Here is a 26,778-nt window from a genome sequence, read left to right as displayed (position 1 = left end):
AAAATTATTAATATTTTCTTAAAATAAAAATTTCGTTGATTTAAGAAATCCTATACTGTAAATTAAAATAAAATGTTTCTTATTTTAATATTTGAGACAAGAATAAAATATATTTATTTGTAGAAGATTATTTACGTTATCGTATAAATATATTTTTTAGAATATTATATTGAACGTGAGTATTTTTATGATTGTTTAAATTTGGCACTTACAATTATTTAAAAAGTAAAATGAAAATAAAAATTATGTTTCTCCTATTATTTAAGTTGATAACTTATAAAAAATACAAAATATGATACTATTTTTTATAGAAAAAAGTTAAATTCTTTTTCACCACTTCTTTTTTTATCAATAATTAATTTTTATATGATAAAGGAAATCATATTTAGGTTTGAATACAATTAGAAATAGATGACACAAACAACCTTTTTTTTCATGTGGAGAGCTTGAGACGGGTGGAAGACTAAGTTTCAAATGAAACTTTTTTTAGTAATTGTTTTACAAATCATTAGGTGATTTCTAATTAATTAACAATTTAACTTTTTACACTGTGTATCAAAATTAAACTCATGTATTAACAGCATCAAAGTTATTTTCGTTCTAATTTTGATACTTTTGTTTTAATTAAGTACTACGTACTAGTAGTTGGCATTCTCATTATTTTATTATACGTACATTCTACATTCTGCTTACAACTTGCAATGAATGGAAAAAGTGGAGCTTGGACATCATTTGTCTGCATGACATTCACATGTAGAGATAAGAAATGACAGTTCATAGAAAAGAAAAGGAAAAAAAAATGATGGCTTTGAGATCTTTATCTTTGTGAGAGTGTTACTGCTTGCACCTCCTTGCTTGCTATGCAATCATTTACTTAACAAAAATGTAACGAAAGGATTGATTTAAATAATAGTTAAAATTTGAAGACTAATCAAACCAAATTTAATTACCTTTGATTTAAAGTATTAAACGACTTGAATTAACAAAAGTTGGACTTTTAATAAAAGACTTGATGGAGTCCATGAAATAGAAAACTTGAATTTTTTTAATAAAATGTTGAACTTTTATTGTTTAATTAACAAAAGTTTAACGAAAGGATAGATTAAATAATAGTTAAATTCAATATAAAATTTTGTGTATATAGGAATTTTAAAAAGGGAGATAGATAAAGTAAATTCAAAATTATTTCCTATTCTAAGAATTAACTCGGGAGAATTGGATAATAAAGTCAATAATTAAAAAAAGGAAACATAATAAAAAAATTAAAAAAGTCAAGAAAGACACTTGCAGCAGTATAAATAATAGAAGTTTTATAATTTATATGCAGAAGCAAGAAGCACTTATACAATTAAGTTGATTTCTATATATGCGTTGCAGAAGTTGAAGAAGGCAGAGACCTTAATATTAGTGGACTTTGTGGAGTGTCCTAAGGTTGAAGTAGTCTATGGTTCAAGTTGGAAAACTGGGGACCTTAAAATGGAGGACCTTGACATAGACTTGATGGAGTAGTCTATGGTTCAAGTTGGAAAAGTGGGGACCTTGATATGGATTTGGTGGAGTGGGCAAGGGTTTCTCTAGGAGACAATTTTGTTTTCATTTCTTTTATTTTGAATAATTAAAATTTGATATTTAAAATTAATTATGGGTTCAAACCGCATGTAATAGAATGTTTGAATTTTATAAGACAAGACTTTTTGTTGTTTACTTAACACGTACAGGTTTAACGAAAGAATTGATTTGAATAATAGTTAAAATTTGAAGACTAATTAAGCCAAATTTAATTATATTTGATGTAAACTACTTAAAGTTTTAAAAAAATCATTAATATTTTCTTAAAATAAAAATTTCATTGATTTAAGCAATTCTATACGGTAAACTAAAATAAAAAATGTTTCTTGTTTTAGTATTTGGCACAAGAATAAATTATATTTCTTTATAGATTGTTTAAGTTATCGTATGGATTTTTTTTTTTGAGAATATTATATTGAACGTGAGTATTCTCATGATTATTTAAATTTGACACTTGCAATTATTTAAAAAGTAAAATAGAAATTAAAATTATGTTTCTCCTCTTATTTAAGTTGATAACTTGTAAAAAATATAAAATATGATACTGATTTTTTTTTGAGAAAAAAAGTTAATATTATTTTCACTTCTTTTATATAACTAATTAATTTTTATATGATAAATAAAATAATATTCAAGTTAGAATACAACTATAAATAGATGACACAATAACTTTTCCAATTGATGATAATTAAATCTAGTCTTTTTTTCCTATATAAGAGAATATTATTTTGTGAACTGAAAAATTGATTAAAATTAAATAATTAGATTGGAAGGAAAAAAAAAATTATAGATTTTTTAATAGAAATAGTCTTTAAAGTACACCCTTTTCCTATAATTGATGTATTCATCAATTAATTGAGTTAGATATTTCAATAAATTGAATATTTATTTTTGTCTTCTATCCTATTCGTAAACTATCACCATAAATGAAATTTAGACAAAAACTTTAATATATGAAAACTTGTGGTCTAACAATAAATAGCTAGGACCATAATTTTATAATTTAAAAAACATGTCACACTTCTTTGTAGATCTTCTAATTTACTTTTTAAGTTAAATATGATCTACAATACATGGAGAAATTTGGACCAAGACTTATAAAAGGAAAAACTATGATCTCAATAATTATGATAGATCAAATTAAACTTCTTTGTATCTCACTAATTAATTTTTAATAAAAAGAAAATAATATTATGATTAAAAAACAATTAGAAATAGACAACACAACAATCATTAATGACAATGAAGATTAATTAGTCTTTTTCACATATAAGAAGAAAATTATTTTGTGAATTGAAAAATTGATCAAAATTAATTCGGGAGAATAATTCGGGAGAATTGGATAATTAAATTGATAATTTAAAGAGGCCAGCGTAAAAAAAAGAATGAAAGAATAATTTAGTATTTGGCACAATAATAAAAAAGGTAAAAAATAATGAAAGTGAAGAAAAAAACAGGCAGGGCAGCAGTATAAATAATAGAAGTTTGATGATTTATATGCAGAACCAACAACTACACTTGTTTTCTATATATTCTTGCATGATCATGAATTCTTCCTCCATTTATATTCTTGTCTTTGTCCAGCTTTGGTTGTTGAGCTTACCATGCAGAGAGAGTGTGTGCATCCCAAGTGAGCGTGAGACACTTTTGAAGTTTAAGAATAATCTCATAGATCCTTCCAATAGGCTTTGGTCTTGGAATCATAATAATACCAACTGTTGCCACTGGTATGGAGTCCTCTGCCACAACGTCACTTCCCATGTTCTTCAGCTTCACCTCAACACTTCAGATTCTGTTTTCGAGTATGACTATGATGGCCACTATCTCTTCGATAACAAAGCATTTAAAGCATTCGATGAGGAAGCTTATAGGAGATGGAGCTTTGGTGGAGAGATAAGTCCTTGTTTGGCTGATTTAAAGCATTTGAATTACTTGGACTTGAGCGCCAATTATTTCCTTGGAGAAGGTATGTCAATTCCTTCTTTCCTTGGGACAATGACTTCCTTGACTCACCTCAACCTCTCTCATACTGGATTCAATGGGAAGATTCCTCCTCAGATTGGGAATCTCTCTAAGCTTCGATATCTTGACTTGAGCGGCAATTATTTACTTGGAGGAGGTATGTCAATTCCTTCTTTCCTCGGGACAATGACTTCCTTGACTCACCTCGACCTCTCTGGTACTGGATTCATGGGGAAGATTCCATCTCAGATTTGGAATCTCTCCAATTTGGTGTATCTTGGCCTTGGAGGTGATTCTGATGTCGAACCTCTGTTTGCTGAAAATGTAGAATGGCTATCAAGTATGTGGAAGCTTGAATATCTTCATTTGAGTTATGCAAACCTATCCAAAGCATTTCATTGGCTACACACTCTCCAATCTCTTCCTTCTTTGACCCACCTATATTTGTCATTCTGCACACTCCCTCACTATAATGAACCATCCTTGCTCAACTTCTCATCTCTGCAAACTCTCCATCTTTCCGATACTAGTTATTCCCCTGCCATTTCTTTTGTCCCCAAGTGGATATTCAAATTGAAGAAACTTGTTTCTCTTCAATTATCATATAATGAAATCAACGATCCGATTCCTGGTGGTATTCGAAACCTCACACTTCTTCAAAATCTTGACTTGTCTTTCAATTCATTCTCATCTTCTATACCTGATTGCTTATACGGTCTTCATCGTCTCAAGTCTTTGGACCTAAGTTCCTGCGACTTGCATGGGACTATTTCTGATGCCTTGGGAAATTTGACTTCTCTTGTTGAACTTGATTTATCAGGTAATCAACTTGAAGGAAACATTCCAACTTCTTTGGGTAATTTGACTTCTCTTGTTGAACTTTATTTGTCATATAGTCAACTTGAAGGAAACATTCCAACTTCTTTGGGTAATCTCTGCAACTTAAGGGTGATAGATTTATCATATCTCAAACTCAACCAACAGGTTAATGAACTTTTAGAAATTCTTGCTCCTTGTATTTCCCATGGACTCACAACACTTGCAGTTCAGAGTTCACGACTTTCAGGCAATCTGACAGATCATATTGGGGCATTTAAAAATATTGTGCAGCTAGATTTTTCCAACAACTTAATTGGTGGTTCTCTTCCTAGATCATTTGGAAAACTTTCATCATTAAGATATCTCGATCTCTCTATGAATAAATTCAGTGGAAATCCATTTGAAAGTCTTCGATCACTCTCTAAATTGTTATCTCTTCATATTGACGGCAATCTTTTTCACGGAGTTGTCAAGGAAGATGATCTTGCAAATCTTACAAGCTTGACGGAGTTTGTCGCATCGGGGAACAATTTCACTTTAAAAGTGGGTCCCAATTGGATTCCTAATTTTCAACTTACCTATTTGGAAGTGACATCATGGCAGTTAGGTCCCAGCTTTCCATTGTGGATTCAGTCACAAAACCAACTTCAATATGTTGGACTATCTAACACGGGGATTTTCGATTCTATTCCCACACAGATGTGGGAAGCACTTTCTCAGGTTAGGTATTTAAACCTCTCTCGTAATCATATCCATGGTGAGATTGGGACTACATTAAAGAATCCAATATCTATCCCAACTATTGATCTAAGCTCAAATCACTTGTGTGGTAAATTACCCTATCTTTCAAGTGATGTGTTTTGGTTAGATCTTTCAAGCAATTCATTCTCTGAATCCATGAATGACTTTTTATGTAACGATCAGGACGAGCCAATGGGATTAGAATTTCTGAATCTTGCATCAAATAATTTGTCAGGAGAGATACCTGATTGCTGGATGAATTGGACATTTCTTGCGGATGTAAATTTACAAAGCAACCATTTTGTTGGGAACTTACCCCAATCCATGGGTTCCTTGGCAGACCTGCAGTCTTTACAAATTCGTAACAACACACTCTCAGGAATATTTCCATCCAGTTTGAAGAAGAATAACCAATTGATATCCTTGGACCTTGGGGAAAATAATCTTTCAGGAAGTATTCCAACATGGGTTGGAGAAAACCTCTTAAATGTGAAAATCCTTCGCCTTCGATCAAACAGTTTTGCCGGCCACATTCCAAATGAAATATGTCAGATGAGTCTTCTTCAGGTTTTAGACCTTGCACAAAACAATCTGTCTGGCAATATACCGAGCTGTTTCAGTAACTTGAGTGCCATGACACTAAAGAACCAAAGTACAGATCCTCGTATCTATTCTCAAGGAAAACATGGTACGTCTTACTCTTCGATGGAAAGTATAGTTAGTGTGCTACTATGGCTGAAAAGAAGAGGAGACGAGTACAGAAACATTCTGGGTTTGGTAACAAGCATTGATCTGTCAAGTAACAAGTTATTAGGGGAAATACCAAGAGAAATCACATATCTAAATGGATTGAATTTTTTAAACATGTCCCACAACCAATTGATTGGTCATATTCCACAAGGTATAGGTAATATGAGATCATTACAGTCCATTGATTTTTCCAGGAATCAACTTTTTGGTGAAATCCCTCCAAGCATTGCAAATTTGAGCTTTCTGAGCATGCTAGACTTGTCATACAATCATTTGAAGGGAAATATTCCAACAGGAACTCAATTGCAAACCTTTGATGCCTCCAGCTTCATCGGCAACAATCTATGTGGTCCACCACTGCCCATAAACTGCAGCTCCAATGGGCAAACCCATAGTTATGAAGGAAGTGATGGGCATGGAGTGAATTGGTTTTTTGTCAGTATGACAATTGGATTTATTGTGGGATTCTGGATAGTGATTGCTCCTTTGCTGATTTGTAGATCATGGCGGTATGCCTATTTTCATTTCCTTGATCATGTGTGGTTCAAACTTCAATCTTTTCGCTCAGGTATTATCACTGTTTAGTGTTGCTTAGAATACTCCGGTGTTTTATCATTGTATTGGCAGGTTGATCAATTTGTAGTCATTGCTATCTTCTTTTTCTTTTTTTTTTTCAAATTTGAGAGCCTTATTTAAATTCTGTTTTTGGATGTAAAGAGGGAGAGTAGCTGAACGTAAAGAGGGGAAGGATAGGAGGTGTGGGGAAATGAAACTAAGGATAACCAAGTAATTTCAAATGCTTTGGTAGTCTCAATAGTAGACCATATATATATATATGTGTGTGTGTGATACAACAAAGTCCAGGATAGATAAAACAACCCATACCAACTATACAAATTACAAGTTAATTATTATTTTTACATATTTTGATGTACAATAAATAGCACCAACACAACAATGTTATATTTACTAATATTTTTTTAATATTAACTATTTTAATATAATTAATACTGTTATTTGAACAACATAGACATTATCTTCATTTTTTCCCTTCATTTTTTAATTATATAATTACATTAAATATTTATATATATACAAAACTATCATCTATATAATTCTATTTCTATTGAACAAATAGATTATCTTTAATAAAAAATACTTGTGATTTAAAAATAAAAAACTATAACACAACATCAATTTTTACATTGCTAATTAACTAAAAATAATTCTAATTTTTTATCATTGAATGCATGAATTATATTGTAACAAAAACAAATTGATCTAATATTGTATGTAGTTACTTTTGTTTTGTATTTATTTTTATCTTTTATGAATACGCATCTAAAAAACATTTTCAGAACTGAACACACAAAATGATATATGATTATAAATTGTATAATAAATTATAAGTTTTGTCTTTCATGTATGCACAGGTGTGTTTCTTTCCAAATTGTGCAAATGCTGGTTGACAAATGGGTGAGATCAAAAGCTCAGGTATGGTGGCTGCAGGACCTGTGCACTCTCTTCAATTTCTCCACAACCTTTTGATGATGTAGATCTCTCAGATGAACCTGCCGTTGCTCCATTCCCGCAATACTAAGTAGTAGTATTTTTCTTAATGCTAGCAAGAAATAATTTAAATGGGTGTATTTTGATGCTTAATGCGTGTTTAGTTTGTAATAAGGATGTTGCGCTACACACCAATATGGAATGTGCCATTAATTTATGTATTCTGTTTTGTACAAAATTTTAATGCTGGAAGTGGTCTCTCGGACTCTTCCCATTGAAAACCAGTGTAGCCAGCTTTCATTATTTTTGGTTAATATATATAGATTGTTCTTTAGTACTGATTGGTCTGAATAGAGTAATAGATTCTAACTCTTTAAATGAATGGTTAAGAATTTGAATTTTATCAACTTTTAGTTCTTCATCCTTCTACAAATTGTTGGTTAATTTTGAAAATCGAGATAATCCTGGATAAATCTGAAGTCGTGTATAAACACTTTCAGATTGAATCAAATTTCGGGGTTCAACCAAAATTGTTCAATCGGATAAAATCAGAAGATTATAATTCAAGAGTTTTGTTTTGGTCTTGTGAGTTTTTCACATGTTATGCTTTCTGAACCAGGATGATTATTTATAATCAAAGAACAGGTGGTTTTTGGCGGTTGATGGAAGTTATTTATTTTTAAAAATTGCCGTTGATGGAAGTTTTAGTAACTTCCATGTAACTTCCAACCGTTGATGGAAGTTTTAGTAACTTCCATGTAACTTCCAACCTTTGCCTAAACCGAACATCTCGTTATTACATTAAAACAAGCGTGCACTCTTATTTTAACATAATAAAGAGATCAATTACACTAAAATGTCCAACAAACCTCCCCCATTTTAGTGTAATTACCGATCAAATCACCAAAGTCATAACATACCACAAACTACTGCATAGATGAAATATCGTGACGATTGAATTTCATCTTAGCAAATTACACGTTTCAAATATTCGAATATCAGGGTGTCACTAAGGATTGAACCCTTTCTATTCATAATGAATACATGAAGATAATCTCCACAATAGTTTATAACATTACTCTTGCTCGACACTAGTTTTACTAGCCTGTGTCCCTATCCTTCATAAGCATATCAAAGCCAAGTCCCAGCTTCTTGAAGCGGCTAAACTTCATGCTTATATAGGTAGTCCTTTTCTTTCTTGCACCTGCAAATGCAATTTTTCAAAAGAACCATTGAGAAGTTATACTTCAACCTCCTTAACTTACAGAACCGAACACATTCCTTTTGGGATACTTTCGATGATGTGTTCCAATCTCTATATGTTAAGCTTTCCACATTGAATTCAGCACCTAATGTCATATTAGATGGGAATTGGGTATCTTAACATAAGAGATTTCATATGGACTTTAATCCTAATCCCACAGCCGACCTTTTCACGAGATCTCTACTTAACCCTTTGGTTAAATGATCGGCCAAATTATGCTGAGTTCTCACAAACTCCACTGATATCACACCATGCATGATTAACTCCCGAACCATGTTGTGTCTAACACCCAAGTGTCTAGACTTCCCATTATACACTTGACTATATGCCTTAGCCAAAGCTGCCTGACTATCACACCTGATAGACATGGGAGGTATAGGTTTGGGCCACAATGGAATCTCATAGATTAGATTTCTTAGCCACTCAGCTTCTTTACCAGCTGCTGCTAAAGCTACAAATTCAGATTCCATTGTTGAATTTGTAATGCAGGTCTGTTTCTTGGATGCCCAAGAGATAGCACCTCCTCCAAGGAGGAATACCCAACCACTTGTGGATGAATAATCCTCCATATTGGTTATCCAACTTGCATCAGAGTAACCTTCAATAACCGAAGGAAATCCAGTATATGTCAAACCATAGTCAATGGTTCCCTTTAAGTACTTGAATACTCTATTCATAGCTTGCCAATGATGAGAACTAGGATTACTTGTAAACCTACTGAGTTTAGCAACAGCATAAGCTATATCAGGCCTAGTACTAATCATTGCATACATGAGTGATCCTATCGCCCTTGAGTATTCAAGTTGAGACACTGCTACACCTTTATTAGGTAATAGCTTCAGGTTAGGATCAATGGGAGTACTTACCGGAGAACAATCTTTAAAATTAAATTTCTCCAATATCTTCTCAATATAATGTGATTGAGAGATGGAAATACCATTGTTTCCACGTTTGATCTTTATTCCTAAGATCACATTCGCCTCCCCCATATCTTTCATATCAAACTTAGAAGACAAAAATGCCTTAGTTTCATCAACTTGATCTTGGTCGGTACCAAAGATCAACATGTCGTCTACATACAGACAAATGATAACTCCTTTGCCATGAGTATCAAACTTGCTGTATAGACATTTATCTGCTTGGTTTATAACAAAACCACTAGACAACACAACCTCATCAAATTTTTGATGCCATTGCTTAGGCGCTTGTTTCAAGCCATAAAGAGATTTCATCAGTTTACACACCTTATTTTCATTTCCTGGCATAACAAACCCTTCAGGTTGTTTCATGTATATCTCTTCATCCAATTCACCATTTAAGAATGCAGTTTTCACATCCATTTGGTGAATCATCAGATTGTGGATAGCAGCAAGTGCTAACAACAGTCTAATAGTGGATATCCTAGCAACAGGAGCATATGTATCGAAAAAATCAATACCCTCCTTTTGCCTAAAGCCTTGGATAACCAATCTGGCTTTGTACTTGTCAACAGTACCATCCACTTTCATCTTTCTCCTAAAGATCATCTTACATCCTAATGGCTTACATCCAGGAGGTAAGTCAACCAATTTCCATGTATTATTTTGCATGATGGAATCCATCTCACTTTGGATTGCTTCTTTCCAGAATACAGCATCCCTTGAAGCCATTGCTTCACTAAAAGTCTTTGGGTCTTCCTCAACATTAAGGCAATATTGATATTGAAATTCAATATCATTCCTTGACCCTTCAACCAAATAGAGTTGAAAGTCATCACCAAATGACTTAGCTTTTCTTACTCTCATACTCTTTCTAGTTTCAGTACTAGTTAAAGGTATATCCTCAATATTAACTGAGATTTTCGACATGGAATTCATGTCCTTTGGCCTAGGTATAGATGTAAATCTTTGTTCATCAAAGATAGCATCCCGTGACTCTATAACCGAGTTCACAGCAACATAATCATTAGATTCTAGCACATAGAATCTATATGCTTTAGAATGTTCAGCATATCCAATAAATATGCAATCTATACCTCTTTCACCTATGGTTTTCCTTTTAGGTTCTGTAAGCCTGACTACAGCCCTACATCCCCAAATTTTGAGATAACTCAAATTTGGTGTCTTTTTGTGCCAAAGTTCATATGGGGTAACCTTATTCCTTTTGTTAGGAATTCGGTTCAACAAGTAACAGGCTGTCAACATAGCCTCACCCCAAAATCCTTCACTTAAACCCGAATAGGATAACATGGAATTCACCATTTCTTTCAAGGTTCTATTCTTCCTTTCGGCTACACCATTCTGTTGTGGTGTATAGGGAGCTGTAGTTTGATGTATTATTCCAGTAGATTGAAAATAAACCGGATCATAATACTCACCTCCCCTATCCGTACGAAGAGTTTTGATTAGCCCATTTTGATGAAGTTCTACCTCTTTCTTATAAATTTTAAATTTATCAAGAGCTTCATCTTTTGTATTTAATAAATATACATAACAATACCTTGATGCATCATCAATAAAAGTAACAAGATATTTTTTATGACCTAATGATGGAGTAGCATGAAAATCACACAAATCACTATGAATAAGGTCTAAGACTTTAGTCTCACTTTTAACATCCTTAAAAGGTTTCCTAGTGATCTTGGTCAACATGCAAGTTTTGCATTTTTCAATGTTCATATCAAAAGGAGGAATCATACTTGTTTTTGACATATCTTTTAATCTTTTGTAATGAACATGTCCTAATCTAGCATGCCAAATTTCTGATTTTGTCATATTAGTTATAGAACTACACGAGGCCATACAAACAGATTCATGAACAAAAGGAACATCAATGTTTAATTTAAACATTCCATTACAACGATAACCAAATCCAACAAACGAACCATGTCTTGACAAGATGTACTTGTCACTTTCAAGTACTTGCTTGAAACCATAATTATTTAAAACCATACCAGACAATAAGTTCTTACGAATACCAGGTACAAATAAGACATTATCCAAATACAAACTTTTTCCGGAAGTAAAAACTAAATTCACACAACCTAATCCTAGGATTGGTTCAGTTGCAACATTGCCCATCTTCACAATAGAGCCATCATCGATTGGTCTAAATTCCTTGAACCAACGACAATCTTTGCACACATGGCTTGTTGCTCCCGAATCAAACCACCAAGCAACGTCATCATCCTGCACATAGAATGCATCAGATATTAGTGATACATAATTTGAATTCGTATTCGAATTAAAATTATTCACTACAATCTGACCTTGTTGCTTTTCAGGATCATTAGACCCACTTGGACCAGCCTTGTTCTTTCCTTTGAACACCCGGCAATCCCTCTTTAAATGACCAGGTTTCCCACACTTCCAACATGACAATTTTGTCTGTTTGTTTGGACCTTTGTTCTTATTTCCTTGAAATTTTCGTTTGTTACCTTTAGCATTGTAATTTTGCTTAACTGTTCCACTTTCCTCTACCATATTAACGGAAGAGGAACCTGCTACGGTTTTATTATTGACTTTGTCAATTTCCTGAGCCCTCAGCGACTCCTCAATCATGAAATGACTACCGAGTTGAACCAGAGTCAACTCTTCCTTCATATGTTTCAAGGTATGCTTGAAGTCTTTCCAAGAAGAAGGCAGTTTATCAATTATAGATGAAACTGCAATGGATTCATCCATTTTCAAATCATGTTGAGTAAACTGACCCAAAATCCGCAGCAGTTCATTATATTGCTCCATAACAGGCCTCGAATCAATCATTTTGTAATTAAAGAAATTACTAACTAAGAATTTGTTACTTGAGGCATCTTCTGCCATATACTTGGATTCAAGAGAGTCCCATAATTCCTTAGCAGACTCAACATTTTGATAAATATCAAAGAGAGAGTCAGACATACCGTTCAGAATGTGTCCACGACAAATGTAATCGTCGTTCTCCCATTTCGAACGCTTCCTTGTTTGATCCAGAGTTTCGCCTTCCATATACACCGGCATCGGTGTACTCAGCACATACACCACATTCAATGTTGTCAAGAGAAAGTGCATCTTCTTCTGCCATCTTCTGAAATCCTGCCCTTCAAACTTGTCCAACTTCGCAAACTTGCTTGTCATCTTCGAACTATCGTTCGTCATCTCGAAAGATTTGATTCAATCTTTTGTTGGTTAATTTTGAAAATCGAGATAATCCTGGATAAATCTGAAGTCGTGTATAAACACTTTCAGATTGAATCAAATTTCGGGGTTCAACCAAAATTGTTCAATCGGATAAAATCAGAAGATTATAATTCAAGAGTTTTGTTTTGGTCTTGTGAGTTTTTCACATGTTATGCTTTCTGAACCAGGATGATTATTTATAATCAAAGAACAGGTGGTTTTTGGCGGTTGATGGAAGTTATTTATTTTTAAAAATTGCCGTTGATGGAAGTTTTAGTAACTTCCATGTAACTTCCAACCGTTGATGGAAGTTTTAGTAACTTCCATGTAACTTCCAACCTTTGCCTAAACCAAACATCTCGTTATTACATTAAAACAAGCGTGCACTCTTATTTTAACACAATAAAGAGATCAATTACACTAAAATGTCCAACACAAATTTTATTATTAGTATCTCAATTATCTTTTGGGCGGTCTTAATCTATATTTCTGTTTGTCATTGGCAATTATAGTGCGAAACTATTTAAATTGAGAATATTTTATTGGAAACCTCCCGGCAGAGTTTTATATTTAAAGTGACCTAAAAATCATGTGATAAAATTTTAAGGTATTACAAATATTTTGTCAGCGTAAAACTGCTAAATAATTAAAATTTTGACAAAAAAGAAGAAAAAGGATGTATAATAAACAAAATCAATAATTCACAATACACAAATTAACCTTTTAGCATGTTATTATTATATCAAAACCTTTTTTTTTTGGTACCTTTCAATTTGTCATTCAAGTCTAGAAGGACCTATGTGTGGACATCTAAAGGACTCCATTTATGGGTGAAAAATTTCAAAATTTGTTTATCGTACAGAGCAGGATTTTATATAAATATATAAGTGGAGTTACTATTATCACTTCGTGCCATCAATGTTATTCACAATACCCATGTGGGTAGAAAATTAGGAAATTCCAGAAGTATTTTTTTATGGAAATATAATTTTATCATACAAATATATAATAGAATCATATTTTTGTGACATTGTTGGGGACATAATTTTCTTACTACAAAACTGTATTTTCGTTATTATAATAAAAGGGATGTAAAGTAAAATGCAACCGAGATACAATTCTATTATTGTTATAATAAAGGAGTGTAAAACAAGGTAATGAGAAAAGGATTTTATTTTAATTATTGAATATACACCCAATATAATCTTGATTTCGTTTCAATTTAATTATTTTACAACCCCTTTATTCCGTGTATATTTTAATAAACAAAACCATGTTTCCATTTAGACCATTGTCACCCTCCATCCCTTTCAAGTCTTTCTTCTTGCTCCCTTAACTTGCACATCCCCTCCCCACTTGTTTCATTTTCAGCAAGCGTCACACAAATCTCTGCCACTCGTGGCGCAATGCCATCTCTACACTGTGCAGCAATCTGACTCAAAGAAAAAAGTGGAGTCGTCATCATCTGAATAGCTCAAGCAAATTCCATGGTGGTGGCATCTCACTCTCTTTACCTTCCTTAACCAGAAATGGAAAAATGACTAAAAAGAAAAGAATCATGACCACAACACACAACTGCAAAGGACAATAGTAGCCCCATATATAAGTCATAATAGATGTTAAGACTTGTAACTTAAATGTTATAATACCACTTATTCACTTTTGGAGCATAATTTGAAAAGTACCCACATGAGAAAAAAAACACAAAAAACTTGTCCCTAGATGATAAAATAACCCAATTTGACGGATTAAATTGGAGTTTTTAAAAATGTTGACATGCTAGATTTTTACAACAACTCAATTGGTGGTGCCCTTTCTAGATCATTTGGAAAACTTTCAACATTAAGATATCTTGATCTGTCTATTGATAAATTCAGTGGAAATCGATTTGAAAGTCTTTGATCACTCTCTAAATTGTCATCTCATGAATATCTCTAAATTGTCATCTCTTCATATTGATGGCAATCTTTTCAAAGAGTTGTCAAGGAAAATGATCTTAGAAATCTTACAAGCTTGAAGGAGTTTCATGCATCAGGGAACAATTTCACTTTAAAAGTGGGTCCCAATTGGCTTCCTAATTTTCAGCTTACCTCTTTGGATGTGAGATCCTGGCAGTAAGGTGCCAATTTTCCATCATGGATTCAGTCACAAAACAAACTTCAAGATGTTGGACTGTCTAATACGGGGATTTTAGATTCTATTCTCATACGGATGTGATAAGCACTTTCTCAGGTTTTGTATTTAAACCTCTCTTACAATCATATCCATGGTGAGCTTGGGACTACATTAAAGAATCCATTATCTATCCATACTATTGATCTAAGCTCAAATCACTTATGTGGTAAATTATCCTATCTTTCAAGTGATGTGTTTCGGTTAGATCTTTCAAGCAATTCATTCTCTGAATCCATGAAATTAGAATTTCTGAATCTTGCATCAAATAATTTGTCAGGAGAAATACCAAATTGTTGGATGATTTGGCCATTTCTAGTGGAAGTGAATTTACAAAGCAACCATTTTGTTGGGAACTTACCCTCATCCATGGGAATGACTACAGAGATAGAAATGAGGACGAATTTTACTCTGTCTTTGTTCTGCATAATGAAGTTTTTTCGTATTATTTAGTTTTTTCACCATTTTTTGTTTCCTTATCTTCCTGATGCTATTTTAGACTCTTCTCAATCATCAAACTGACAGCCTAGACTTGTTTATTTCAGCTTTGGTGGAAGTTAATTTTTAATGTAATGAATTATTATATCACTTTGTGGGATAATGTACTGTCTTACTCTATCCCACTCAAAATATCTTTATTGTTTTTCCTATTATTGATTTCATCACGAGTCAAGAGTTGTAGTAATTGTTTCTCCAACTAATGGAATTAATCCGAGAAGACCCACAAACCCAACTTGAACATTTTGTTAGGTCACTGGGTGAGAGAAAGCAGTGCATGCTAAAGTCAATTTTGAGGGACCAATGGACTTGGAAGAAGATCCTCATTCCCACAAAGTACATATCAAGTATATATGCTCCTGCCAATTATCAAGCAGTGGATCCAACAGCAATTGTCATGTTAATCTTTAAGCCAAGGTCAGGATCATCCCTGTCTTTGAGAATAAGGCAGACACACTTCTTGTTGGTCTTCATGGCTTGTGTGAGACCACTGCAACAATCTGCTGTGGGTGCTTTCGTGTCACCACCCAAATATGGCAGACACGTTGTAACACCTGTCAGGGATTCTGCACATCTCTGTTTGTCTTGAGCTGAATCTCCCATTGCATAACTAACCAATACCAATGTTATTGCTAACACTAGCTGATAAAGCCATATCAGCCAACCTCTGCAATAGCTGATAAAGCCATATCAGCCAAAAACACAGTCTCTTCCAAGCTCGGATACGCTGACAACAACACCGAAACAACTCAAGCAAGCCATCAAGAGAACACACAACCATCAACAATCTCTTTAGCAACAGCTTGCAATAGCTGATAAAGCCGTGTCAGCAAAAAACACCGTAGCTTCCAACCTCGGATATGGCAACAACGCTGAAACAAAAACAACTCAAACCACTCAAACAAGGAATCAATTAAAGAACACAGGCAATGAGAAACCTTCAACCATCTCATCAGCAACCTCTGATAAAGCTTTCTCAGCCAAAAACACCGTAGCTTCGAAGCTTGGTTTTGGTGACACAGCAACAACAACACCACAAGAGAAGAGAACTGACCATGCTGCTGCTCCTACAGAATATGGAAAAAGTGTTGCTCAGTCTCTGACAGAGAAACTAGCTCCAGTTTCTGGAAAAGTTGCTGGTGTAGGAAGTGGTGTGAAGTCCAAAGTTTCTGGAACTCAAACTAGTAGTGTGGGTGTGGAACAGGACAAGGGGGTTTCTGTGAAAGACTATTTGGTAGACAAACTGAGGCCTGGTGATGAAGACAGGGCTCTCTCTGAAGTGATATCAGAGACTCTGCACAAGAAGGAACTGCCCCCAGTGGAAGTTACTGAAGAAGGTGTGAGAAAGGTGTGACATTTTTTCTTGTGACATTTGTTTATTATATTTGTCTTGTGACATTTTTTCTCTCTATTTGTTTATTATATTTGTCTTGTGACATTTTTTCTATTTTCTTATCTTGGAAAAAGTGTTTTGAGAAACAAACGAAATTATGATTATGTATGTTTCTGTTAGTCTTAAGACTTGATTCCAAGATGAATCGCAGTTATTTGTTTACTTGTTTTGGTCATGCTTGCATATTTTTTTACTTTATTTTGGGTATGCTATTTTTTACTGAAGCAAAGTGCCACATTAATTTTGAATTTGTGGTTTGCATGGGTCGAAGATTCATCTATGAATTATGAGGCAGGAAGGGCAGAAGTGGAACAAGTTAACCAAGGTGCAGCAGGTGAAAGAAGGCTGCAGGAGTCATCTAATTGAAGAGGTGCTTTGAAGGAGTCTTTGCTTTGGGTGATTGTGTAGATTTTCTTAAAAGCTGTTTCTATATCTGTGTGTCTTGTTCTTTGTTGGAACAAAGTTAGGAAGTTCAAGTCACAGTAAAATAAAAATCCAATTGTGTTTTTTTTTAATGTTTATGTAAATATCCAATTTTTTCCGGGTTTATTTTTATCTTTTAAATAAAAAAATTTAAAATATTTTTGAGAAAAAGAAAAAAGAAAAATTATAGAAGATGTGACAGTTACAAAATTGATCATCAGAAAACTGGAGTAATGGTGATTCAATTGAGCAAAAAGTAAAATATTACCTAAATTGTTCTTGGAATATAAAAGAAGAGACGCACTAGCATACAAGGAGGGGGACGGAGAAAAAAAGGAGAATTCTGTGAAGGAAAACCCATAGAAAGATTGTTTTTTCGCAATTCTTTCAAAAGATGATTATGATGCTATAAGATCAGGTCCCTGTTCTTTTTTCTCTATAAGATCAGGTTTGTTCTTCTTCTTCCTTTTTTTTTTTCTTTTCCCTCGTTCATTTGTTGTTATGTTTGGCTTTCTCATTTAATTTTTGGTTTCATGAATTCGTGTATGTATGCTATCCAAATGTTTATTTTCTATTAAGTATATACATTTTGACCACATGTTTACCTTCATATTGTGGGTTAAAAAGCATCATTTTTTATTGCTTATTGGCCCTCGAAAAATATTCATTTTTTTTTCAGATCAGATTTCTAATATTTGAAAAAAAAATTTAGATCTTTATTGTTAGTTCAAAATCATTATTTATCCACATGTTGTTAATCGGCCATGATGCATGTCACTCGTGTGTATTCTTTGTCTGTTTGGGATTATCGGGATTACACGTGCAAATTTTTTTAAAAAAAATAAAAAATAAAAACGATGTCGTATTGCTCCTTTCTTCTTTCTTCTATTTTCTATTTGTCTACATCACCCATCATCTTCCTCAGATGGTGTTTCATTTTCCCCCCAGTAGGTGGACTAAATGAAAACAAGCTAGATGAAAGAATAGACATAAACCAACAAAATCTTAACAACAAAAAATCAAATCACAAAATCAAGAAAAGAAAAACTGTTTGATGGGCTTCACTAGGTTGCACCAGTGGATTCGCAGTTGGATTGATCACAGTTGTTAGGTTTTATGACGGGGTTGCAGTTGAGATCAAAGTTGGGTTCCTGCCAATAATTCTGCACTACAAATAAAGATAAAGAAATTTCTACACTATGAATATTTGAAATTAATGAAGATTAGCTAATTCAATCTAAATAACAATATGCATAAAGATAAAGAAATTAAAGGAAGAAATAAAAATAAGAAAATTAAGGAAGGAAATAAATGAAAAAAATAAGGGAAAACTTTTTGTTTGGGAATTTTAACAAACACTGATTAAATCAATGAAAAATTTATTCAGGTTTAATTTTATTGGAGTTCTTATCATGTAATCACTCACATTTATATTTAATAAATGCTATATTATCATTAATCTATCATATTGTCTTAACATTAATTCCTTAAGTGAAGAGACCCAAATCCATTGATTAAATTATTAATCCCTTGAATTACCATAATCAAACGATTTGCATCAAAACAAAGTATTTGTTGATGCTCAACTATCTCTAGACATAAAAATTATTGAGTGTTCTCTCCAATTCGCAGCTCAAAGAAATTTTTCTATTACAATTGAATAAAAAATCATACAAACTCTAAGAGAAGATTGGTTCATGGCAATAAAAAAACATAAGAGATATACATCACATAAATGTCCTAAAATGACACCAAAATCTAAGAATACATGATAATTATCACTCATCCAAACTTAGCTTAGGATAAAAAAAAAATAACATTAAAATTTTATAGGAACGAAAATGATATATTTCAGTCTATTTTTTTCTTGCTTGACATAACTCTCAACATTTGATGTCAGTCATAAAAAACTTTAACATGGATTTGATGGAGTGGCCTATGGTTCAAGTTAAAAAAGTGGAGACCTTTATATGGATTTGGTGGAGTTGTCTACGGTTTGTCTAAAACACAATATTTTTTCTTTTATTTTATTTTGAATAATAAAATTTTGATAATTTAAATTAATTATAGTTTCAAATATGTAGTAATAGACTTAAATTTAATAATGCAAGACTTTTTGTTGTTTACTTATTACACATGTAACAAAAGGATTGATTTAAATAATAGTTATAATTTGAAGACTCATTATTAAACCAATTTTATTACCTTTATTGTAAACTACTAATGTTTTTTTATAAAAATATTAAAATTTACTTAAAATAAATTTTTTTATTAATTTAAGCAATTCTACACGTTAAACTAAGAAAATAAAATGTTTCTTATTTTAGTATTTGACACAAGAATAAATTATATTTCTTTGTAGATTATTTAAGTTATCGTATGAATTATTTTTTTAAAATATTATAGTGAAGGTGAGTATTTTTATGATAGCTTAAATTTGGCACTTAAAATTATTTAAAAAGTAAAATGGAAATTAAAATTATGTTGCTCCTATTATTTAAGCTGATAACTTGTGAAGAAAATAAAAAATATGATACAAATTTTTGTGATAAAATAATTAATATTCATTTTCAAATTAATTAGAAATAGACAATTAACACAAACAACCTTTCCAAAATGATAATGAAAACTGAAAAACGTATGCATGATGAATGTAAATCTTCATAAGTTGGATATTTCAATAAATTGTAAATTTATTTTTTCTCTTCTATCACTATTCTTAAAATATCACCCCACAAGTAAAAGAAATTCAGGCAAAGACTTTAATATATGAAGACCTGTGGTCTAACAATAGAATAGCTAGGACCATGGATAAATAATTTTAAAAATATGCCACACTTCTTGGTAGATCATATACTCTAATTTACATTTTAAGTTAAATATGATCTACAATACATGGAGAAATTTGGACCAAGACTTATAAAAGGAAAAATTATGATGTCAATAATTATGATAGACCAAGTTAAACAAGCATTTTAGACTTCTTTGTATCTCACTAATTAATTTTTAATGAAAAAGTAAATAATATTCAAGTTAAAATAAAATTAGAATCAGTTGACAGAACAATCTTTCCAATTGATGATAGTGAAAATTAGTCTTTTTTCATGTATAAGAAGAATATTATTTTGTGAATTAAAAAATGGATCAAAATTAAATAGCTAGATTGGAACAAAATAGTCTTTTTTTATATAGATTTTTTAACTGAAATAGTCTTTAAATTTAGATCCTTTTCCTATAATTGATGTATTCATCATTTATAATTTTTTCATTGCTTAATTCTAAACATTTGTTGTCAATGATAAGGAACTTGATATGAAGGTAATATAGTGTCCAATATGGTTCAAGTTGAAGAAGTGGGGGGACATTGACATGAAATTGGTGGAGTGACCTATGGGATATGGATCAAGTTGAAGAAGTCAGAGACCTTAATATGGCTGGACTTTGTGGAGTGTCCAAAGGTTCAAGATGAAAAAATGGAGGACCTTCACATGGACTTCATGGAGTAGTCTATGGTTCAAGTTGGAAAAGTGGGGACCTTGATATGGATTTGGTGGAGTGGCCAGCGATTTGTCTAGGAGAAAATTTTGTTTTTCATTTCTTTTATTTTGAATAATAAAAATTTGATAGTTTAAAATTAATTATGGGTTGAAATTGCAAGTAATAGAATATTTGAATTTTATAATGCAAGACTTTTTGTTATTTACTTAACACAAGTGTAACCTCTACCACACCATTGACAATCTCATACCTCTATAACCACCAAAAAAAATTCAAAGACAAAAGATATTTTGTTACCATTGTGAGGCAAAAAGTAATTCAGTCTAAAGTTCTATATAAGATCAAATCCCATGAAATTTCAAATCCTTTTTCAGCAAGAAATCTCATAAATCAAATAAGATATCTGACAAGTAAAAAGGTTCATTGCTCATTATCAATGAACAACATGCACACTTTTGTGTAAAGCAGTTCATTAAATAATAGTTAAAATTTGAAGAAGAATTAAGCTAAATTTAATTACCTTTTATGTAACTAAACTACTCAAAATATTAAAAAAATTATTAATATTTTCTTAAATCAAAATTTTCATTGATTTAAGAAATTCTATACGGTAAACTAAAATAAAAAATGTTTCTTATTTTAGTATTTGGCACAAGAATAAATTATATTTCTTTGTAGATTGTTTAAGTTATTGTATGAATTTATTTTTTAGAATATTATATTGAAGGTGAGTATTTTTTAGAATATTATATTGAAGGTGAGTATTATATTGAAGAAGTCAGACCATAACATGGCTGGACTTTGTGGAGTGTCCAAAGGTTCAAGATGAATAAATGGAAAACCTTGAGATGGACTTGATGGTGTGGGCTATGGGGTGGGATATCATGAAATAGTACATTTGTTGTCAATGACAGGGAACTTCATATGAGCACAAGAATGTTAGAAAACAATTTTCTTTTACATTATTTTTGTAAAAAAAACTGTACCAAAAAGGATGTTTCTTATTTTAGTATTGAGCTCAAGAACAAATCATATTTTTTTGTTATTAATTTTGATTTTTTTATGAATTTAGTGTACATAGGAATTTTAAAAAAGGAGATAGATACAATAAATGCATAATTTTTCGTATTCTAAGAATTAATTCGGGAGAATTGGATAATTAAGTCGATAATTTAAAAAAGTCAGCGTAAAAAAAGAGGAAGTGAATTAAAATTTTAAAAAAGGAAACGTCAAAAATAAAATTTCCTAATTTTTTTTTAATTTAAACCGTTCTAAGAAGTGAATTAAAGTTTTAAAAATATATTTTAGTATTTGGCACAATAATAAAAAAAAGAGTGAAGAAAAAAACAGGCAGGGCAGCAGTATAAATAATAGAAGTTTGATGATTTATATGCAGAACCAACAAGTACACTTGTTTTCTATATATTCTTGTGTGATCATGAATTCCTCCATTATTTATATTCTTGTCTTTGTCCAGCTTTGGTTGTTAAGCTTACCATGCAGAGAGAGTGTGTGCATCCCAAGTGAGCGTGAGACACTTTTGAAGTTTAAGAATAGTCTGAATGATCCTTCAAATAGGCTTTGGTCTTGGAATCATAATCATACCAACTGTTGCCACTGGTATGGAGTCCTCTGCCACAACCTTACTTCCCATCTTCTTCAGCTTCACCTCCACAGTTCACCTTCTGCTTTCGATGATGGCTACATTGCATCCGATGAGGAAGCTTATAGGAGATGGAGCTTTGGTGGAGAGATAAGTCCTTGTTTGGCTGATTTAAAGCATTTGAATTACTTGGACTTGAGCGGCAATTATTTCCTTGAAAAAGGTATGTCAATTCCTTCTTTCCTTGGGACAATGACCTCCTTGACTCACCTCAACCTCTCTTATACTGGATTCATGGGAAAGATTCCATCTCAGATTGGCAATCTCTCTAAGCTTCGATATCTTGACTTGAGCGTCAATTATTTACTTGGAGAAGGTATGGCAATTCCTTCTTTCCTTGGTGCAATGAGCTCCTTGACTCACCTCGACCTCTCTGATACTGGATTCATGGGGAAGATTCCATCTCAGATTGGGAATCTCTCCAATTTGGTCTATCTTGACCTCGGAAATTATTTTTCCGAACCTCTGTTTGCTGAAAATGTAGAATGGGTATCAAGTATGTGGAAGCTTGAATATCTTGATTTGAGTTATGCAAACCTATCCAAAGCATTTCATTGGCTACACACTCTCCAATCTCTTCCTTCTTTGACCCACCTATATTTATCAAACTGCACACTCCCTCACTATAATGAACCATCCTTGCTCAACTTCTCATCTCTGCAAACTCTCCATCTTTCCGCTACTAGTTATTCCCCTGCCATTTCTTTTGTCCCCAAGTGGATATTCAAATTGAAGAAACTTGTTTCTCTTCAATTACCGGATAATGAAATCCAAGGTCCCATTCCTGGTGGTATTCGAAACCTCACACTTCTTCAAAATCTTGACTTGTCTGGAAATTCATTCTCATCTTCTATACCTGATTGCTTATACGGTCTTCATCGTCTCAAGCTCCTCAACCTAGGGGACAACAACTTGCATGGGACTATTTCTGATGCCCTGGGAAATTTGACTTCTCTCGTTGAACTTGATTTGTCATATAATCAACTTGACGGAATAATTCCGACTTTTTTGGGAAATCTCCGCAACTCAAGGGAGATAGATTTAAAATATCTCTATCTCTCTATTAATAAATTCAGTGGAAATCCATTTGAAAGTCTTGGATCACTCTCTAAATTGTCATCTCTTTGGATTGATGGCAATAATTTTCAAGGAGTTGTCAAGGACGATGATCTTGCAAATCTTACAAGCTTGACAGTGTTTGATGCATCAGGGAACAATTTCACTTTAGAAGTGGGTCCTAATTGGATTCCTAATTTTCAACTTACCTATTTGGATGTGACATCATGGCAGATAGGTCCCAACTTTCCGTCGTGGATTCAGTCACAAAACAAACTTCAATATGTTGGACTGTCTAACACGGGGATTTTAGATTTTATTCCCACTTGGTTCTGGGAAGCACATTCTCAGGTTTTGTATTTAAACCTCTCTCATAATCATATCCGTGGTGAGCTTGTGACTACAATAAAAAATCCAATATCTATCCAAACTGTTGATCTAAGCACAAATCATTTATGTGGTAAATTACCCTATCTTTCAAATGCTGTGTATAGGTTAGACCTTTCAACCAATTCATTCTCTGGATCCATGCAAGATTTTTTATGTAACAATCAGGACAAACCAATGCAATTAGAAATTCTCAATCTTGCATCAAATAATCTATCAGGAGAAATACCTGATTGTTGGATGAATTGGCCATTTCTAGTGGAAGTGAATTTACACAGCAACCATTTTGTTGGGAACATCCCCCCATCCATGGGTTCCTTGGCAGACCTGCAGTCTTTACAAATTCGTAACAACACACTCTCAGGAATATTTCCTACCAGTTTGAAGAAGACTAACCAATTGATATCCTTGGATCTTGGAGAAAATAATCTTTCAGGATGTATTCCAACATGGGTTGGAGAAAAGCTCTCAAATATGAAAATTCTCCGCCTTCAATCAAACAGTTTTGTTGGTCACATTCCAAATGAAATATGTCAGATGAGTCTTCTTCAGGTTTTAGACCTTGCACAAAACAATCTGTCTGGCAATATACCGAGCTGTTTCAGTAACTTGAGTGCCATGACACTAATGAACCAAAGTAGAAATCCTCGTATCTATTCTGTAGCACAAAATAGTACAACTTACAATTCCGGATCTACTATAGTTAGTGTGCTACTATGGCTGAAAGGAAGAGGAGATGAGTACCAAAACATTCTGGGTTTGGTAACAAGCATTGATCTGTCAAGTAACAAATTATTAGGAGAAATACCTAGAGAAATCACAGATCTAAATGGATTGAACTTTTTGAACTTGTCCCACAACCAATTGATTGGTCCTATTTCAGAAGGTATTGGTAATATGAGATCAATACAATCCATTGATTTTTCGAGGAATCAACTTTCTGGTGAAATCCCTCCAACCATTTCTAATTTGAGCTTTCTGACCATGCTAGACTTGTCTTATAATCATTTGAAGGGAAAAATTCCAACAGGAACTCAATTGCAAACCTTTGATGCCTCCAGCTTTATCGGCAACAATCTATGTGGTCCACCACTGCCCATAAACTGCAGCTCCAATGGGAAAACTCATAGTTATGAAGGAAGTCATGGGCATGGAGTGAATTGGTTTTTTGTTAGTGCGACAATTGGATTTATTCTGGGATTCTGGATAGTGATTGCTCCTTTGCTGATTTGTAGATCTTGGCGGTATGCCTATTTTCATTTCCTTGATCATGTGGTTCAAACTTCAATCTTTTCGCTCAGGTATTATCACTGTTTAGTGTTGCTTAGAATACACCGATGTTTTATCATTGTATTGGCAGGTTGATCAATTTGTAGTCATTGCTATCTTTTTTTTTTTTTTTCAAATTTGAGAGCCTTATTTAAATTCTGTTTTTGGATGTAAAGAGGGAGAGTAGCTGAACGTAAAGAGGGGAAGGATAGGAGGTGTGGGGAAATGGAACTAAGGATAACCAAGTAATTTCAAATGCTTTGGTAGTCTCAATAGCATTTTTGGTAGTGACAATAGTAGCCCATATATATATATAAATGATTATATGTGTGATACAACAAAATGCAGGATAGATAAAACAACCCATACCAACTATACAAATTACAAGTTAATTATTACTTTTACATATTTTGATGTACAAAAAACAGCACCAACACAAAAATGTTATATTTACCAGTAGCAGTAGTAATTAACTAGTTTTTTATATATAAAAGTGGTAATTAACAACTCTTTCATCACACATATGGACCCCTCCAAATACAATCTTTTTTTTTTTCACAGTAAAGGGAATCTGCCGTCAATTCAGTTCTCACTATCAGATTTAATTAAACCACTGCCCTAACGAGGCACATATCATGTTAATAAATTTAGTATTTTTAATGAAAAATTCAAATAAAATATCTCAATAAATAATATACATGCACTTACACATATAAAAATGTTATTTAAACCCTGAACTGAACACACAATGATATATGATTATAAATTGTCTAATAAATTATTAATAAATTATAAGTTTTGTCTTTCATGTATGCACAGGTGTGTTTCTTCCCAAATTGTGCAAATGCTCGTCGACAAATGGGTGAGATCAAAAGCTCAGGTATGGTGGCTCCAGGACCTGTGCACTCTCTTCAATTCACCTCAATTTCTCCACAACCTTTTGATGCTATGGAGCTCTCAGATGAACCTGCCGTTGCTCCATTCCCGCAATACTAAGTAGTAGTATTTTTCTTAATGCTTGCAAGAAATAATTTAAATGAGTGTATTTTGATGCTTAATGCGTGTTTAGTTTGTAATAAGGATGTTGCGCTACACACCAATATGGAAGGTGTCATTAATTTATGTATTCTGTTTTGTACAAAATTTTAATGCTGGAAGTGGTCTCTCGGACTCTTCCCATTGAAAACCAGTGTAGCCAGCTTTCATTATTTTTGGTTAATATATATAAATTGTTCTTTAGTACTGATTGGTCTGAATAGAGTGACAGATTCTAACTCTTTAAATGAATGGTTAAGAATTTGAATTTTATCAACTTTTAGTTCTTCATCCTTCTACGAATTTTATTATTAGTATCTCAATTATCTTTTGGGCGGTCTTAATCTATATTTCTGTTTGTCATTGCTTAGTCACTTTCATAAAAAAAAAATCACTGTTAAACGATGTAATAATCATATGATTTCTTACTTGGGTTATGACCTAAAAATCATGTGATAAAATTTTAAGGTATTACAAATATTTTGTCAGTGTAAAACTGCTAAATAATTAAAATTTTGACAAAAAAGAAGAAAAAGGATGTATAATAAACAAAATCAATAATTCACAATACACAAATTAACCTTTTAGCATGTTATTATTATATCAAAACCTTTTTTTTTTGGTACCTTTCAAT

General features: G+C 32.6%; 1 protein-coding gene across 2 annotated transcripts; it reads left to right on the top strand.

Moving 5' to 3' along the window:
* The first annotated feature begins 3,087 nt into the window (after nucleotides 1–3,087).
* Nucleotides 3,088–26,348, top strand: LOC100792966 (receptor-like protein EIX2). 2 transcript variants are annotated; one of them, XM_026126217.2, is made up of 2 exons: nucleotides 3,088–6,409; nucleotides 25,929–26,348. In XM_026126217.2, the coding sequence occupies exons 1-2, from the start codon at nucleotides 3,109–3,111 to the stop codon at nucleotides 25,973–25,975; spliced, it is 3,348 nt and encodes a 1,115-aa protein (XP_025982002.2). In that variant the 5' UTR covers nucleotides 3,088–3,108; the 3' UTR covers nucleotides 25,976–26,348. The 2 variants fall into 2 exon arrangements, with proteins under 2 accessions (XP_025982002.2, XP_040866515.1); XM_041010581.1 differs by lacking the exon at nucleotides 25,929–26,348 and adding an exon at nucleotides 7,275–7,538.
* Nucleotides 26,349–26,778: the final 430 nt, after the last annotated feature.

This window comes from Glycine max, chromosome 16 (genome assembly GCF_000004515.6).
Source record: "Glycine max cultivar Williams 82 chromosome 16, Glycine_max_v4.0, whole genome shotgun sequence".
NCBI classification, from domain to species: domain Eukaryota; kingdom Viridiplantae; phylum Streptophyta; class Magnoliopsida; order Fabales; family Fabaceae; genus Glycine; species Glycine max.
Note: the sequence above shows the minus strand (reverse complement) of the source record. Positions and strands in the feature narration are given on the sequence as shown.